Source organism: Fulmarus glacialis, unplaced genomic scaffold, assembly GCF_000690835.1.
Source record: "Fulmarus glacialis isolate BGI_N327 unplaced genomic scaffold, ASM69083v1 scaffold35052, whole genome shotgun sequence".
Lineage (NCBI taxonomy): Eukaryota > Metazoa > Chordata > Aves > Procellariiformes > Procellariidae > Fulmarus > Fulmarus glacialis.
Genome location: NW_009199065.1, coordinates 11,159 through 30,554, shown reverse-complemented (window position 1 = coordinate 30,554; position 19,396 = coordinate 11,159). Strand labels below are relative to the sequence as shown.

At 45.7% G+C, this 19,396-nt stretch overlaps 1 protein-coding gene across 1 annotated transcript; it reads right to left on the bottom strand.

Annotated features, from left to right (window-relative positions):
* Positions 1 to 2,233: 2,233 nt before the first annotated feature.
* LOC104073388 (nuclear factor of activated T-cells, cytoplasmic 2-like) lies at positions 2,234 to 19,305 on the bottom strand (the record flags this gene model as incomplete). Its single annotated transcript, XM_009573120.1, has 4 exons — positions 19,115 to 19,305; positions 16,794 to 16,966; positions 6,101 to 6,241; positions 2,234 to 2,359 (listed from the first exon to the last, which is right to left on the bottom strand). Coding segments are annotated over exons 1-4 (631 nt in total), but the record flags the coding sequence as incomplete, so codon positions are not given.
* Between the last annotated feature and the right edge of the window lie 91 nt (positions 19,306 to 19,396).

The following is a 19,396-nucleotide window of genomic DNA, read 5'->3' as shown; positions in this document are numbered from 1 at the left end:
TGAAAACTGCAAGTTTGAGAGCAAAATCACTCTAGAGCCTGCTTGTTTGCTTCTGAAAGTGAAAGTAACACTTTCAGAAATGAAATTATTTGCCCAGAGTTAAAATAAAGCACATCTGCAATGAGAGATGTACAGAAGTGCTGGAAATCAGAGAGACACTGTGAAGTAGTACAGCTATTATCAGAATAGTTATTAACATTATTGTTATTCCAGTGATAGATAAGCCATTGCAAGGGATGTAATGAATATATTGGGATAAAACAGGTACATGTGGCCACGGGCGCTTCTGAGCACACAAGCCACTGCAGTTAGTATAGCTGGATGCGCAATGAGAGCCCATCTCCTACAGCGATCCCCGACAGGCAGCAGCACATAAATATATACCCGAGAAGCAGCAACCTCAAAGAGGATGGGCACGGGTTGGAGGCCTGATGCACACCTCAAGCAGCGTGATACTGCTCCTGCTGTGCATGAAGGCATGAATGCTACTGCTGTACCTGAAGCAACAAACTCTGTGAATTGTATCTCAGATATTTTAGTAAAGCTGCCAGGCATGCCAAAGGGGGTACAGGATGGAGCCAGGGGAGGTACAAGATGGAATGAGAGGGAGGGAAGAAGAAAGGCTGGTGGGTCTTGGTATCCTGGCACTGGCACAGGCTCCGTGGTTCGTTTCTAGGGTACGGAGGCATGTGCCTCCAATCAGGCACAGCATTTTGGGCACTGTGCAGATGAAAGCCTCAGTTTGCCACTGACACACTGAACCAATGGTCCTGATCCTGCCCTGTGGTGAGCTCTCCTGAAACCAGTAGACATTCAAGTATGTCCAAGCTCACCTGCTCTAGCTATTAGCGTCCTAAGAAACCGCTGTCACAAAAAGATCACCGAGGTGACAGACATGCAGGAACTCAAGGGAAAAAGAAACTAGAACTCCATTGCTTGACTCTAGAGCTGGAAAGATTTATTTTTGTCAAATGGACTTTGAGCGTCCATGCTTCAGAGGCCTTGACAGCTGCATCAGTTCAAAGGGCACAGAGAGCACCACCTCCTCTCTTTACACTTGGCCAAATTGAAAGATTTATGGTGGATCTACTCCAAAGATGTACGCTTTCTGTTTGGGTTGTTCCTCCACCACCCACATTGTCCTAGCAATGATTCACGATGTCCATGTGGCCACCATAAGAGTTTGGCAGGGGAAAGCAGAGTCCATTTGCACTTTTCTCCCAGAGAAACATGAAACTCCTCTATCACTCACAGCAGAGAAGCCGTAACCAGTACACAAATGGGAGTAAACACAATGCAACCAACATCATCTGACTTGCAAATTATTACATGACAATTAAAACAAATAAAAAGGGGAATTCCAAACCTTTTCTTTTTTTAACTGCATTGTAAGACCTGGGCCTCAACCAAACACTAACACCCTTGACCTTTAGCATATTCCAAATCCTTGACAGCCATAAGACTGCTTTTCAAGCTCTCTCTTCCAGATCAAAATTAACAGAAGACGTGCACTTAAAAAATTTCTATCTGTACAATCCAATCTAGTTGCTTCCCCTGACCTATTTTTATTTAGCTGGGCTGTTATGTGTCTCTGAGTTCAGATCTTAAAACTCCTTCAGCCAAACTCTGCTTTTGTGTGCTGGACTGACTCTACCGAATTAATGAGTTCCCCTGGCTTACAGCAGCTACAGATTACAATCTTTCATCAGGAAGAGATAACCTTAAAAAGAACTCAAAACTATATTGCTTGCATGTTGGTAAACCTTATCATTAAGAAAATGAATGCTATTTATGCATCAGCATTTCAAACGCAAGTACTTTATCCCCTCGCTCGCTCACAGAGCACTGAGCTCCAGCCCCTTCAGTTCGCTTCCTGCTGCCATTTCCTGTCGCAAGCCTAAAATGAGAGACTTTTACAGACTTCTCATGGGCGAGCTCATTGCAATAGTTTGCAGTTTGTGTAATATAAGAAGGCAGTTATTTTCATAATGACATCCCAGCATAATTTGGGGACTATTATTTATCTTCCAGGTATTTCTAGGTAAAAATATACGTACCTGTAGTGCTGTGTAACAGAGAAGTAAAAACTGTTCACTATTGTTCTTAAAGCATGTTGTATTTTGATCACAAATATGAACAGTTCTACGTTTCTCTGCGATGCTAATAGTGAGTGAAGAATTGCCTACAAGATCCAGGTTTTGAGCATCCGCCTGAGGGATAAAACTTAATTTACAATTGTGAGCCCCAACAGCAGTTTCCTCAGTTTTGTAAGGCACACCGACTGCCACCTTCTCAGCACCCGCTTCATTGCAGACACTGACCCAGACCCCAGATTCAAGGTACACCCAGATTTTGGAATCTGTGAAACAATTAACAGGAGAACATCACACTGCACAAAGATACCTGCACAAAGGTTTTTGGGGAAAAAAAAAAAAAAGAGTCTTGCTACTCTCATCTTAAACACTGGACAAAGGAGCCAAGTCAAGGAGCTCTACGGAGTACGACATGCCAAAAGCTATTAGATGCTTATCTACACTGCTGCTCTCACCCTTGTCGTTACTAGTAGAGCTAAAACTGGTGGCAAAAGTGGGAAATCGAATACCGTTTGCTAGCACAGACAAGGCTTGTGAGCTGATAAAATGAAACTCAAAGAAAACCATGTTTCCCCTGCGAGCTGGTGCATCTTCCTGCCTTCACAGGAGTGCGATTCTTTCACAGGCTCCCCGGGGCAGCATCGCGCTCTGGAAGAGGGCGCAACAATGACAGGGTCACGCCAACAATGCATTATCCACCCACCGGGATGTTTATTGTGGCTTACTTTGCTTCTGAGCAGCTTATCAGTGCTTTTTGCAAGGTGCTGTGCAGATCAGATCTGCAGCGAGCGAGCTCCCCGAGGCGAGCGCAGGATCCACCTCCTCCTTCCACCCAGTGACATTTCTAATTGATAAATCGGGCTGCAGAACTGGGCCTTTTTGTTCTGCCTTCATGCAGCCTAATGCAACAACGACTAAGCATGGCCATGGTAATGATAATTAAAATTGTCTGCAGTGTATAATGAGGGAAGCTGAAAGCCACAGCTGCAAAGATCCTCATTTTCAGGCAGGCTGGGACACTCATTAACCTCTGACAACCGAAGCACAAAGGCTTAATTCTCCATCTACTGCAGTCAGCTAGAGTCAGCCCCTGCATGATTTGCATATCCAGCTTAGCTCCTTAACCTTCCTCACCTTAAGATATACATATTAAAGAAAGCAATCTTCACCTTGAAAGCACTTCAGGGCATATCTGTAAGAGGTATCACTGCATTATAAAACAGCGCATGGATACACAGAGAACAAGCTCGCCTTCAGCACGGAGCAGAGTCCCCCAGATAACCCACTGCAAACTACACAGACTTCTGATTCAGACCGAAGATTTGACTCTGGGCCTCCCATCCTCTAAATTCCCCCTCTGCCACTCACTTATTCAAAGTCCAGCAGACTGAGACTGCCTGCAGAGGCCAAGGGGTGAGGGGGGAGGCAGGATATGGAACACCAGCATGCAAATCCCTGCTCCAGACTGGGCACTGCCGCTGGGATAAGTCATGCCTCTCTGCTACCGGGAGGTAAAAAAAGAAGAAGAAAAAAAAAAAAAAAAAGCAGTTTCCCCAGCAGTGAAGAAAAGCTTTAGATTTAGTGTGGAAAATGTTGTTGTTCTTTTTACTTTCTAACATCTATTGCAGCCAGAGCCTTCCCTGCTCTTATATGGAAATAGGGGCAGGGCGTTTTGGATGTTTCCTCGAAATGGCATTAAGAGCTACCTCCTTTTAGTGTATCATCTCCTTTAGTTACTGCAAAACATTCTTGGGACAGGTACCGTTGCGGGCTGCCAAGCATGTTCCCATGCACCTTCACGATTCGCTGACATCGATGGAACAGTGGCAGCACAGTGGGAAGGAATTAATACACGGGCTTAAAAGGAAATACAGGGTGCCAAGAAAATTGCTCTGAGTGCGCAGGCTCATCTGAACCTTCACAGTCCAGAGGCCCAGAGCCTTTCATTCTTGCTGTAAAACAGCATGGCTTGCTGTGGTGTGTGAAGAAACTGGGACCCACTACATGCTTTTTTTTTCCCCATGTCACCAGCTGATGACCACATACATTAATTTTTGGCTTGATTCTTACTTTTTACCAAAGGCATTGCCCCATAAATCATGCACATGCTGTTCACTTGGGCAATACAATTTCTTAAATCCCTTGCAAGTCACTGGATATATCGCTTAAGCTGCCTCTACCTTAGTTTACCAACAGAAAACTTAGGAGCAACATGTTTTCATAACAGCACAAAGGGACCACGAAGTTTACATAAAACAGGCTACTGCTCTTTTGTACTGCAGAGTCCTTTGTCTTGCTGAAATCAACAGGAGTAAAGGATGGCAGAGTCTGGCCCTTCATATTTGCGAAGTGCTTTTTTGATCCCTGGACATTGTTATTATCCTTGCAGAGCACATTATTTAGAATACAAAAATCAAGCCTAATGAAGGGTAAGTTAAACAAGTCCAGACCATTTAAAAAGAAACAAACGTCCATTTGCAAAAGCCTTAGAAAATCCAATAAAATACACATACTGCTTAGTGAGGTGAGATTAAATGCCTGCATGCGTATGATACTAGAAAAGAAACAATTCAGCTCTGAAAAAACAGGTAACTAACTACAGCAGAATGCATTTGTTTGCATTTCCTCCTGTAAACAAGAAAACCTGGATTTCCGCTGCCCACCTTAACCATTAGATCATGCTAAGTATACTTTCTGGGGTCAGGTATTCTTTGAGTTAGAAATCGAGTGATGTTTATTATAGCATGCCATTATGAAAACACAATACAGAGAGCTCATCAATGGCAGTAAAGGTGATGCTAGGCAACTAAATAACTCCTAGTAACCATTCTTTATTCCTATTATTTATATTCATCCAACAACAGTCAAGGCTTGGGACCATCTTGCACTGGCTCTGTGCAAGTTGAGCAAGTAAGTAGACAAGGTGAAAAGAGAAGAGAGAGAATCTACAATCTGCCACTCATTCCCCCTTCACGGTTGCTCAAGAGCTAGCAAGATTACCTGAAAACTTTGGCAAAACATGTTTTAAAATAAGCAGCTCTACTGCTAAAAAGTAGCATTGGGCTGTAACAGGGGATTTTTCTCTTTGAATTGAATTTGATTTGTTTTGCTACAGTCTCAGCCTTCCTTTTGTGGATTCTTCTCTTGAGGACGCACTTGGGACTGGTAGTATATGGCTATGCAGGGAAAGCTGGTGACTGCCCGCTCGGACGGCAGGACAGATACATGCGTATGCACAGGCTTAGGTGGCTGCATGATTTAAACTGATGTCTCAGCTTATAACGGTAACGCTGGGGAGATGCAAACCTGCATGCAATGAAGCAGGGCAAATTTCAATGCCATGTTTCAGGGGATTGTGGTAAAGTTAGAGACAAATCCTTCAGAGAGCTAAGCAGCTTAAAACTGTTTTTTCTAAGAAGCAATATGGAAAATACCAATGTAAAAATATCTGAAAAAATATGGAAGATGAAGTGATATATTATTGTAACTCAATATGTGTATTAAAATAATATTACTTTGATACAAAAATACACATTATGCACATTTTTCCTCAAAAACTTCTAAAGGGAAGAAAATGCAACCTTTGCCTGTAGTTCACTTCAATAAAAAATATTCATTTCAATTATGATTTCTGCAGCAGCACTCACTAAACATGAGATTGAACAAGCATAAAGCAACACGTAACGGTCATCCCATTTCTTTGATAACATATCCTGTTCCTGCTGGTTCCCAGTGTCTATATTCTTGTGAACCTTCCCCGTGACACGGCTTTGATTTACTCTTCAACAGTGCCTGAAAGGCCAATAACGCAAATATTTGCTCCCAAGTCTAATTTTACTTACATGGTTAAGTCAAGTGATTTGGTTTTACTTACATGAACTTGAATGGGATTACTCACTTGAGTAGAGTTACTCATAAGCACAAATCTTAGGATGAGACCATGAGACACAACAGCACTACAGATTTGCCTTATCCCATTAGGGACAGTTAGAAAAAAACTGCCTTACCTGATGTTTTCTCTGTGAACACCACTTTGGACTCTGCTGTGAAATTTTGTCCAGTCAGGATCATCTGTTGTCCTCCATAAACAAGGCAGCTATCAATATCTTGTCTTTCAACCATTGGAAGTTCATGAGCAGACCTTTGGGCTGTGGACAAATTGCAGACATGAATGAAACCAACTCTGTTTTACCAGGACTTTCCAAATCTTCCCAGAACTATCCACAGATCGATCTTGTCATCGTTACCATCCGTTGACTGCCAAAGCAGCTTCTCCAGGGTGCTAAATTTAGGTCTGAGAGGGAAAAATAAACTTACTCAAGGCATTTTATTTGGAAACATTCAGGAGCTGGCTGCAGCGTTTCAGCTGTGCTGGCCTTACTCCTTGTCCTTGAGAAAGGACAGCTTGGATGAATGAGCTGGAACTTGACCATCTCTGTTTCCAAATAAATGGCCAAATTTTCAAGTGCAGGCACACTACAGTCCTGGAGCCCAAAGATTCCACCTGCAGAGAGGATTCCACTGAACAACACTGAATTCCTTCAGAAAAAAAATAAAAATAAACCTCTTCTACAAAAGCCCACCGCCTCCTACAGAACAGGGACTATGCTGGGCCTGGAACAGCCCGTTTGCCAACAAAAGCACTGTCTCCATGTGCAGGCCCCGAGCCTCGTGCACACAACAAGAGGGGCAATCATGTCGCCACGTTCGCGTCGGCACACAGGACAGGTCACACCGGGACTCTGCTGCAGCCCGGGCTTTTTGCAAGCGTGTTTTGCAGAGGCCTGAACGTCTGAGGAACAGGGCCCTGTGCTGCAGACTGAGTTTGATTATGAAAGACAAGGAAGGAAAAGGTAGGGTGGAATCCACACAGGCATGTATGTGATCAAGGATTTCTAAGGTCTTTACTGTTCTTGGCCACGAACTTGGAGCGTGTCTTTGGCAAGTTCTTCTCTCTTTCCCCAGCCAGAAAATCAGGATAGCACCATCCCTCCACCTACTTTCCTCTCATCCCATTAAAACAGCCATTTGCATGGTCAGAAAAGCTTCGGAGAATCCTGGTCACCATCCCTGCAAGCCCATTCCAACTGTTTGCTAACAAGCAGCAGGAGCCGAAGAAAGTGAAGATGCGAGAATTGTTCCCTACAACGCAGACAGCTGGAAAATATCACGAGCTTCCCTGTGACCAGACCAGGTGGGCAGCAGTTTGGGTCTGGTGAACTGCGAGTTCACGACCTGCACTCAAACTCCTCCAGATTCATCCACCCTAACTGGAAAGGCCTCTCGGGGATGCCGCTCATCCATTTAACAGCTGCCTTGGCTGGATTTTAACTTTCTTTGACAAACAGCCTGTTCCCAAGAGACCCTGAGCACTTGTGTCTTCCCTTCACTGAACACCGTCGGCTGCTGAGCCAAAAATAAGGAAACGTTATCCTATGTGTTCAGCGCTGGGTCTCCACTCGCACACAGGCAAGGCTGTGCTTTCTGTGACCTGGTCCCAGCACCCTTTTACTGCTGTGCAACCTTCAGAATGCCGAAAACCCAACAGCTCTTGGCTGCAATGAGAGCTGTACAAACACTCTCACCACATGAAGAAAATGCTAGAATATTCGGTGGGAAAGAAGCAGCATTAAACCTTTCAGACAGGTGTCTGTAGAAGAGGGAAGCAACTTTTCTGGCAAGGTAAACTCAGCTGAATCCTTTCTGCCATTCATGACACAGAGTTTTTGCTCTTGTTAAAAATATAGATAATTCAATATTTATAACTTTCTTGTGCCATTTGAGAGGCATTTTTTAAAATCTATTTAAAACAACCTTATGACTCATTGTTCCCTTCAAATATATAAAAACAGCTGGGCTAAGATACTGCCAGTTAAGAATATATATTCAGATTATTTTCACAGAAGCTGCTAATTTCTTTCCCATGGCTGTATGGTTAATTCCTTTCCCTAAATACTCAAATTTTTGATGAGTTCATGATTGGATTTATCACAAAGACAGATCTGTAACCTCAAAGGCTTAAGAGTAAATAGCAATCATCAAAAACACGTCTACAGTAGTCAAGAGAAAATGTATTTTAGCTTTGCCCTGGATACTGTTTATTCCTAGTCAATCCCCAAATCTCACTTCCAAAACATCCCAAATCATCAAAATTCCAGATTAACCTATGTCTCCTACAGATTTCAGTGTGTTAGTAGAGTTTTGTACCTGACATCCCACAGATCAGTGGTTCTCAAGGCTTTTTCAGGACGAGGAAGGACAAATTTTAGCCTGGAAATAACCGTCTGACTCATCTTAATTACATTTGGATCTCTGCAAGTTGGAAATCGCTGCCGAAGACCAAGTCTCTGTCCAACTTCCATAGAGCGCAGTGTTTGTGTACGCTGTGACCTACCAGGGAGCCGGGGAGGACAGCCGGTTCACCAGGAATGTGCATCCCAGCTCTTAGGAAATGCCAAAACCCCTTTTGCCATCCTCAGCTGGGCTGGGGTAGCCTCAGCAGCTCTGCCTGGAAGCCTGTGATGGGCAGAGGTGTTCTGCATGTACCCCGATGCAGCTCCGTGCTGCCACGGCCCCACGGCCAGCAGCAGCCAGGCTGATTGCAGAGCTATGTTCTGGCATGGCTACAGCATGAGCAAGCTACGAGCATCTCCAAAACAGCTTTCGCCCTGACCCAGACTTGATTACGCCTGTGGGTGTACAAAACCCATGTGTGCTTTATATGCACAGCAGAATAATACCATTGGGAAGTGTTTCAGTTGAGTTTCTCAACTCAGATAGCGTGCTAAAGGGAAAGGTGGAGAAATACAAGTACCCACTGAGCGCCGGGCTTCTTCTGCCCCATTTTGCCTGCACTCTTCTCCTCCCACTAGGTGGTTTGAAAACCCTTTTCTAAAAAAACCCCACTTTTCATTTTTCAAGATCTTCTTTTTTTTTTTTTTACCTAGGCCTATAAGAAGGTTTCACCCCATTCCCCATTTCCACCAGTAACAAGGCTCAAGGTTCAGTGTGGAGCTGCCTCAATAGGATTGCTTTTTTTTCCTCTGCAAGAAATATTAATTGCCAATAAATCCCCTTCCTCTAAAGCTCATGATGGGTGGACTGCATGCAATAATTTCACACTATTCCTTCTCTTCCCCCAGGGGTTGGCACTTCATAAAGTGACCTACAGCTACTGGAGTTTATGAGCTTTGAATAAACAAAACACTGTTGATTTAACCAGTTGGGGTGTTTACTTTCAATAGCAACAGTTACTGACATAAGGCAGCAAAGCAAATGCTATAGAAATACTCACACTTGGCCTGAAGCAGTGTGTCAACCTATTAACAGTGGACATTATTTTTCTATTTTATTTGACTGTCTGCAAATCAAGATGTCATGGACGCATGGTGCCAAGAAATACAATGCATGCAGCGACACAGGAGAGAAAGGGAGCTGCTGTCTCGGAGCGCGGCACCACCTCCAGCGAGCCTCAGCCTGGGAGGGAAGCAGCCCCTCCGCTGCCTCCCCTGCCCGCACCGCTCGGCAGGCCTGCTGCTGCCCACAGCCCACCCAGGCTCACGTGCACCCGCTGCAGGGGCGCAGGGCGCTTCTCGGGGGCTGAGCCTTTATCCCCTTCCCTATGCCAGCAGGTGGAGGAAAAGTTAAGGTGGCCTAAACCCCTGGGCCAGCAGGCTGAATGCTTCACAGGGGATGCACAAGCCTGGAGGCTGACCGAAAGGAAGTGTGCCAAGGCAGGGCAAAGGCGTTTCATGCTTCCCCATCTGCCTGCAGCATCCATAACTCTTCCTTTTTCAGCAAAGTGGCTATTTGGTTTCTAGGATAAAAAAGGGATATTCTGAGACAACTGATTACCTGGGTAAGTCTGTTGTGGCTGGGTCCCAGGAGATTGTTGCCCCCTGCTGCTAGCAGGTTCCAAGTGACAACCTCAGTTGTATTCCCTGACGTGCTCCTTAGGTGATCCCAGCTCCACCTGAGAGCCCCTTTCCCTCCGCGCCGCCCAGCTCTCCCCATCAGCGCTCCTCCTGCACCTATCTCCTGGGACGAGCAGTTCTAGTCCTGCCTGAGCATCGCATTTCCTTCCACCGGCTTGGAAGGCTTCCAAGCACTGCCCTGCCTTGCCCAAAAGCTGACTCGTTTTAACTGAAGTTAAATGTCTCTTAACAGCCTCTGGAGAGGAACCGTCTCGGCAATCTCTCTCCCAACACGGTCAATAAGAGTGAGGGATGGATCGGGTAATGTAAGCAAAGCAAAAACACTAACGTGTCTGCCTCTTGCGAGGAACAGGCTTGTGAACTCTGCGCAGAGCAGCACAGGTCTGACCATCGCTTCCAGAGCAAAGATACTCTACAGCCTCTATGTATCAGCGCGCTATCTCCGTGCCTTCTGCAGAGCGGCTGGAGGCCTCCATGCAAATGTCCACGTAAACAGAGGCCAAAGAATAGCTGCTAGAGTGAAATCTGCTCCATACCATCTTTCTGCCACCTGCAACACTGGATCCAGAGCTTAGGTTTACCTGTCATCCCTGTTACCAGTTCAGGAGAGATCTTGCCCTGGGTGATCACAAGGAGCAGGATTGAGGCTCACCTGCAGCTAGTGTCATCTCTAATTACCTCTAACTGCCATCACAAGCCAAGTAAACCCAAAAATGTGGCTACTTAAAAGAGGTGGGGTCATGACCTGCACACCCAGTGCAGCAGTCTCCCCAGGCCAAATGTCCAGGTCCCTCTTTGAACCCCCCCTGTCCTCACCCTGCCCAGGGCAGCCCCGGCTCACCCCAGTTTGCTGGAAGCCTTCAAGCCATGACTCACCACTCCTGACATGTCTTTCCAAACCCCCAAAGGCTCTTGGCTCCAGCCACTGATTTCTGTTGGATTTGAGAAGAGCAGATAGAGCTGGATGTCTGATGCTAAAAAAAATCCCGAATCCTAGAAGCAATAGCAGAGGCGTAATTTGTTGTGGGATTAATTCTTCCACCTCAATGCAAACCTTCATGAGCCAAAGTCAGTATCTCACTCCTCCTGTCACACTGTGTTTATTTACCACGAGCTGCCTGCCTGAGGTAGGATTGATAGGAGCAGAGCACCCGTGCCCAGTGCTTATCCAATGCATTAATGCCCTGAGAGACTTTGATCCCATCCGTCACCCACTGAAGCACCCTGGGCTCTCTGGTGGGAGGGGAGGCACAGGCTGGGGAGCTGCAGCATGGGAGCCAGGGGAGGACCAAGGGCAGGAGACATCTCTAGCAGGCAGGTAGACATCAGGAAGGCACCCTAGAGAGCAGCAATCTTCTCATCGGAGGAGTGGGATGAATGGTAGGAGCATGGGGCAGTGGAAGCTTAAGTGAGAATCAAGTCAATAAAGCAAATTTCCAACCCTCATAATTAGATGGGAAACCTTAAAAATGTGATCTAAACGCTATGAAAAGCAGAACCCAGTACGAATGACAACAGTTTCCAATTTGTTGCCAGCAAGACTTCACCAGGAGTTTGTGCAGAGCCATCCAAGAAAAAAGCACCAAAAATAGAGGGCTTTTCTCCATCTCCTTCTCTGCACATAATTTATTTTATGATGTCCTTGCGAAGGAAGAGTGACAAGTGCTGATGGCAGCAGTGTCAGATAAGTATGATACTTTCTGTGAACTGCAGCCAGCTCACCAAACCAGCGTGTGATTAATGACAGGAAAACCATGGCCTCGGTTCACTTCTCTGTCGATCATCTCTGCGGGTATGCACAGCATTTCCCTTTAATCCCTTGTGGAGGAGATCTGCTGAGCTTAAATTATGCTCAGAAATCCATGCTCTGCGTAATAGGCTGGGGTGCTTGCTTTTACCAACAGCAGTATTGCAAAGACAACAAGTAAACAGGGGTTTATCCTCATAGCAAGGCTTGCAGACTGCAGAAAGGGCAGGCATTTTCCTTCTCTCTTACTCAGACTTTCCAGACTGAAATCTTTGGGTTGCACATTAAAAGTGGCAAATGTTGTCAGAATTAACTTTTAAATTCTGTGCTTTAGGCGAGCGAAAAATTTTACTTTCGAAAAAGCACCAGTTTTTGTGTCAGCTGTTACTATGGCAAACTATGTGACTGTCCTGAAGTTGAAATGAAAGGGGGGAAAAATTCTTTTAATTCAACTGCTACTCTCATAATAATCATAGTAATGGTTAAACCTGCAAATGGGTATCTTCCCAAGTGCAAAGAGACCATTCGTTTCTGCTTTTTTATCTCAATAAACTAGGGCTCCTTCTTGCCTGCCATTGTATTCCAACCAGCACAGCTCCCGGCCAAGGAAAAGAGCTCGCTGGTTTGCCAAGACAACATTCTTTTTCATGACTAGCTCTTTCCTCTGTAGTTATTAATGTGTCACATATCATAGGCTCAGATTGTCTAATATTATGGGAAAATCTACTAGAAGGAGAGAAAAGTAAAGGAAACTTCCAGGGAAATTGATTAAAGGGAAATAAGATATTTGACCCAATTTAGTGGAACAAAATACGGTCAATAATAGAAACTATTTTAAATTCTTCAGATGGACACACAGTTCTTTAATGTTTTGTTAGTTTTGTTTGTTTTGTTTTTTACCACCTCGGAATATCTATTATAAAAACAAGATTTTAGACTCCTCCTCTCGTGCCAAGTGCAATCATTTGCATTGCACAGCTTAGTATCAGTGAACAGGGATTATATGAAACAAGAACTGTGAGACACTTTAAGAAGGTTTAACCAGGATCCATTAGAATAAAAACTGTGACACAGTGTGGATGATACTCCTAAGCCTTACACTCACATCTCACAGACGCTTGCATAAAGCAGTTTTTGGTTGCTGACAAAAGCATGGAGTAAAACAAGCTGCCTCGCAGGTGCTTATGTGGCTACTCTGAACTCCCTTCAATACTGCTCCTTCTCTGCTCCACGGATGCTTCAGCTGAGGAGTAGAAACACAACTCCGGAGATCAATCACTCACCAAGAAATGAGTTTCAACTCATTGGGAAAGATAAATCAAAGCAAATGAATAGAACTAATGTTACAGAAATGGTCTTAAAGGTTTGAAAATAATCATCAGGTCTGCAAATATCAAAGCCCTCCACGGGCGATTTGCCAAGTGGCTTCTTGTTATTAGGGCTGTATTTGAAGGGACAAGTTAACTCAGTAACCCTTCACCTGCGATAGCAGCTCTGTGATAGCCCTGCCTGGCCCAGCAAGAGCTCACCTACACGAGCTGGTTTATGCCTGTGCCTAAAGCACAGACCCGCACGAGCAGGGATGGACATTCGGGCACGCACAACTGCAGTACGACTAACAGCACGGAGGTGTGCCGAGGTGCGCAGGCAGGGAGCCGGGCCAAGCAGCGCGCTGCTGCATGGACCCATCGGCTGTGGGACACCTCACGTAGCGCCTGTGGGGCTTGCTGCCCTTTCACCGACTCAGCGTGGAGCAACACCCAGAAGGGATTTTTCTCACCTTTCCAGCACCACACCTACAAGACAGTGGCTTTTTATCCCTAACTAAGTGATGGCCTGTTGCTACAATTATCAGAGGGCTTTCAAATGCCTTTGCCTTCTCAGTGGTTTCAGAACGAATCCACAGGCAACAGGAGAAAAAAGCTGCAAGCTGCTGAATGTGCAGGCTTGTCTGGATATGAGGTCCATTTTAAGGCATAACTGATCATTTAACAACATATCACCTCCTTGGTCCTCCCACACAGCTGCCTGGGGAGGAACTTGCTCCGGATGATGCTTTGAACCTGTGAAATCCCCTCCTAAAACCTGTCAAGTGCTGAATGTGACACAGACAAGGTGGAACCAAATCGCCCTGTAAAAAGCAGATACTTCACAGTTCTTGCTTCATTGCAGCTAATGATCTGCTGACACCGGTGGGAGTGTTTAGCCGGGATCAGCTTCTGCTGAGGAGAGCACTCAGATATTCTGTTGGTAGCAACAGTGCTCTCGGGGGAACCCCACTGGTAGGGAAATGGCCAGTTATCTTAAAGCTGCTACTTACTAAGGCTTTCCCAGCAGGATATTATTCACAGCTACCAGACAAGAGAGATGTTACAGGAGAGTCCCTGAGGACAAGGGTTCCCAGGTGGCCATGTCAAAAAAACCGAAAAGCAAACAAAGGAAAAAAAAAAAAAAAAGAGAATCCCAGCAGCACACGAGGGTGGGAGGTGGGACACAAGGAGAAAATGTCACAGAACCCCAGCGTGCCCCTTCTCAGCAGGTCAGCTGAGCTTACCTGAGACTGTGAGCTCTGCAACATGTGCAGCTTGTCTGCAAGAAACTGAGATTATCATCTCTGGTGTGATTTAGCCTGCATTACTAATGCTGGCTGAACCAACTAATGTTTTTAACCATCTTCCCAGAACCGGGCTGAGATCAGGAAGTGCTACTGAAACGCAAAAATGTTGCTAAATATGCCACATACATTCTAAATGGAAGAGGCTTATTACTCCAGATTACTTTATACTCTATTTCCATGAGTTCAGAAAAGCACAGTCCTTAACATATCTCTCCAAATTGCCAGTATATCCAGTATTCCAAAAATAAAACTTACTTTTTTTTTTTCTTCTGGGGGAACAAATACTTTTTTTCTTGTAGGACCTTTGCTGTCTGCTACGCAGCCAACATTTTCATATTTTAATTATATAAAACATAAAAATAAGCCACTTATACTGGTATCTCCACTCTTGGCTTTTTTATGCCCCTAAGACACATCGAAGCAAACACATCTCAGTATAAATGCCTAGATATCTTAAGCCATTGCAAATAGCAGTTATTGCACAGGCAAATTAGGTGTGCGCGTACAATTCAGAAAAATGTGATCTTATTCTGTAAACCGTGAGCGGATTTCTGCTTGAACGCTCTTTGATGATGGGCACAAATACAATGTGCAATTGTGGAAGGGTCTTTGAAATGCCTGGCTAACTCATATTTGCTTTTTCTGTAGGAGAATTTGAATAAGTGGGGTGTGATCTGCGGGGCTCCCTGCACGACCCGGGGACCATCCACCCTCTGCTCTGGGCTCGTGCTGTTTTTCTGTACAGTGGATGTGCGAGTTACACCTGGAGTTTCCCCACCCCAGTAGCTCCCCATTGCAGGCAGGAATAGGCTGCTTCCACTCAGAAAAAAAGTTGAAGGAGAAGCCAGGTGATCCTTTGCGGCAATTCTCTTCCTATCCACAGAAGCTGCAGTTTGCTGAACGTTTCCTTTAGCAAATGGGCCTTTGTTTCAGCAGGGACACGTTTGGGGCGGAGGCCGCTATTGTTTCAGCCATCTGGTCCCATAAAGGATCGTAACCGTTTCCTATGGAGAAAGGTGGTGGCTACTCCCACTATTCTCCCTCCCCATCACGGTGCCCGGAGACTTCACTCAGCTGCTAAAATGCTCTGATAGTTGGTATCTTCCCATAAACATTGCCAAGAGATCATACGTCCCCATCATCCTCTCCTTAGCCTTGCCTTGTTTATTCATTTCTACCGTTTTTTAAAAAGCTGCCATCAATAATTCACTAGTCACAATTTCTCTTGATTCCCCATCCAAAATTGGCTCCTCTCTTATTCTAAGCAGTTATTATTTAAGTAAAGCCTGCATCGCAATAAATAAAACTCACACATGAGAAACTCTTCAATGACTTTCTTCACATGACTTATGGCAAGATAGGTTCTGCTAAAGGAGTGAGTCATTCAGCAAAGGGGGAGGAAAACTGTTCATTATGTATTTGTGAAATCCCCAAACCGCTGAAAAGGCACCATTTACCAACAAAAAGCATCACAGGATGCACAGGAACCAACAAAGTGGGTGGAGCCCTTCCAGAAATGACTGCGACACGAGGGGCACCTCTTCGGAGGCCTCTCTTTCTCAGGATCCAGTATGTTAAAATGAGTGGGAGGTGCAGGTTTCTCAGCTTACTCGCTTGTAGGATTTGCCCCCCAGAAATCAAAACTGCAAGTTTTCTTCTGTCCCTCAGGGGAATACCAGAACAACCCGGGCTTTCCCTGCTTCAGCTGCAGCCTCCTGAGCTGCACACCCCTTAGCATTGACACCTAGAAAAAACAATAACCAGGATGCACCCAAGCCTCACAATCAAACCTGTTTCTCCATTTCAGTTGTGTTCCTGCCACAGCTCAGATCAGAGGACTGCAGTCACTCCTGCAGCAGACAGACTGGCCACAGTGCTAGGATTTGGCCCAGGTTTGAATTCAAAACCTCCAACCACCTGCCAGCTTGTGGATAACAAGTTCTGGTTGTGTCTCCACTCAAAATAAAACCATGCCCAGGAAGGCAGGCAGCTTGCACGCTCATGCACAAACAGGGAGAATGTATATATGCCCCTATACGCACACCCACACTGGCTCCCTGCTCCCAGAAAAGACCTGCTAGCCAGAAAGATCCAGCAGCAACACACTAATAAATAAAATTTGCAAAAGCCCCAAAGTCCCTCGCTGTCCTCACAAGCTCTAAGCACCCTGAAGAGCCACCTGCTGCCAAAGCTTGTTGCAGGAAAGGGAGTGCATATAGGTAAGAGCTGCAGGTCACTCAAACGGTGGCAGAGACCCAGCCAGCGCAGGAAGAGCAGAGCACCTTGCGTTCGCCTATCTGAGCACGTCAGGTTTTTTCCCCTCAGTGCTAGCCTGGAGCAGAGGGACAGGACGATCATTGTTGCAAGAGACGGAGAAGGAGCAAATCTCAGGGGATACTTACAGCATTCGATGGGGTTTGATGCTGCCTGCAGAGAAATGATCCTGCCGTTGGACTCGGGGATGTGCACGCGGAAGACGAGCCGGACACGGGTGTTCTTCCTGCCGATGTCCGTCTCTCCCTTGCGCAGCTCGATGTCTGCATTCCTCAGCTTCAAAATCCCCGCGCAGTCAATGCTGCCAAAGACACGCACCATTTAGCTTAACATTTCTGCTCTTAAACAGCTTGGAAATAGGTGACAGGCAGGAAGGTTAAGCTGTTTTGCTTCAATCTCCAAGTTAAGAGCAGCTCCAAATACTTGTTCTGCTTAGGATCTAGATATTGCCATTTCAGCAGTGACAGGGGAAGAAATCCCAGACACGCAGCGAGTGAGGGACGCTGCTGGACCCCTCCCCGGTGAGCGTGGGCCCGGTGGCTCAGCGTGTCCCAGGCACGTCCCAGCCGAGGGCTAGGGGTGGCCTTTACTCTGGGGACAGCCGAAGCCGCTCTCCAAACATTATAACCCTGAGTCTTATTTCCCTCCGGTGCTGAGAACAAGAGTGCACAAGGCAGCGCCCGCCCCGGCCCCCCGGGCAGGGAGAGTGAGCCAGAACAAGAAGTGCACATGGGGGCAGGCGATAAGCTGAGCCTGTGCCGGAGCCCTCCGCGAGCTGGAGAGCATGAAAGCCTCCGCCGCCAGCTCTCCAAGCTCGGTGCCCAGAGACTGCACAGCAGCTATTGCCTGCACGTGGGCAAATTAGTTCAGCTCCACAGGGAGTCACAGCAGTTGAACCAGCTAATTGCATGCACCATGCAGGCACGTTTTCCCCACAGTTTGTACAGGTAAGCATTGAATTCAACTCCAAAGCAGGAACCAAACTGCTCTCCCCTCCTTTTTGACAACGTAGGTGCTTCTGCTAGAACTGGGCTCTCCAGCCCTGGCCCAGGTCACCATGTCATCCTCCAAAGCCCTGGGATATTGTTCCCAGCCAAGGCAATAGCCTGGCAGTGCAGAAAATGGTTCTCTGCTCCCATTCACCATATCCCTGCAGAAAGGGAGGATGCAGGGAGCAGGATGGGGCTAAGCAGCAATGAAAGGATTAGGATTGCTTAAGCCAGCATTGCAACTCAATATTGGTGTAAGTGCAGGTTAACTTCTTAAGAGACCAGTGTAACCTAGCAAACATGCCTGTCTACATTAAGAGAATATGCCAATTAGTATTTACAGAATCTGAGATCTTCAGCTCCGCAGTAGTCCTCAGACAGTGCACTGTTACTAGACAGGCACTGCCAACCCATTTTTATATTAAAGACATACCATTTTTCTTCTTTTGATATGAATTAAAATCACATTTTGGGAGGCATAAACACCAAGCTCTTTCCTGCACCCACATTGTTCCTTGCCATTGCATGTGTGCAGGGCTTTATTACTCCAGGGTTACTTGTTAGGAACAGATAGTCATGTTCCATTCTGCACTTGGCTGCTTAAGTTTGAGATGTGGACTTTTATTTATCTCCTCGGGTGCAGAGGGAAGGAGAGGCTTGAAGGAAAGAGAGGAATGAGGTATATTTTCTGAAAAAAGATATATAAAGAAAGAATGTGGATTTTGTGATGAAATAGGGGGGCTTAAAAACGTAGCTGCTCTGCAATTTTGTCAGTATCCTCTGAAGGATGGAGATACAGCTCTTCCCTCTGCAGAGCAATCACTCTCATGCTGCCTGGCACACATTCAAGCCTGAAGTTTCAGACTGGTGCCCACTTCATCCCTCTGCCTCCATAAAACTGGAAGGAATAATACAGAAAAGATGTGTCTGTACTTGCTTTTCTGTTAACCTATTACAACAAGAGAGTGCAATTTCATGGCCAGAGCACTTGGCTGAGTTCAGGAGAGATGTTTTCTATTCTATTAAATGTTGTAAAATGAACCGTACACCTTTCCTCCACTGTACACCGCTCCTTGTTTCCCATTGCATCACTGCAGCATAAGGACTTGAGATTCAAATCTCGTTTTCCTTAGTGCCCTGCAAAAACCATTCTGACTTTGAAGATGACAGATGATTACAATATAGTCACCGCAGCAGTTGGGGTAAAGAGCAAAAATGCCTGCTCGGTCAGCTGATGAATGGTAACTCTTTAAGCAGCTTTAGCCCAGGTGCTTGTAACTGCTGCTCATGCTTTTGTAAAAAGGGTCTTACACTCATATATCATCCCGATGCTTTGGAAAGGGGAGTCCCTCCAGAGCAGACATCATTATTCATTTAAGTGACTCCTTTCCACAGGAGAAAGAACTTCACATGCCAATTTAATCCTCCTCAACTTTGCTAATAAAAAGAAATATGCTTACGTTGCTTTCATGTTGTTTTTGGGTTCCAATGGGATCTCTAAAACTTTGGTGTTGCCAATGATTTTTTCATAGCTGGTGGTGGTGACAGTTTTTCCCGTAATGCGATGGACTTGATAGAAAGCATGAGGTTTAAGTATCCGTTCGTCTGCTGTCCCAATGAAGATCTGAAGACCCAAGGGTTTGTTCTCCATGTAACCGTGAAGCTGGCAAGACATTAAAAATCTATTATCACACACAAGGTTTGCAATGCCTTCATGTCAGGAAACCAAATAGATCTACAGA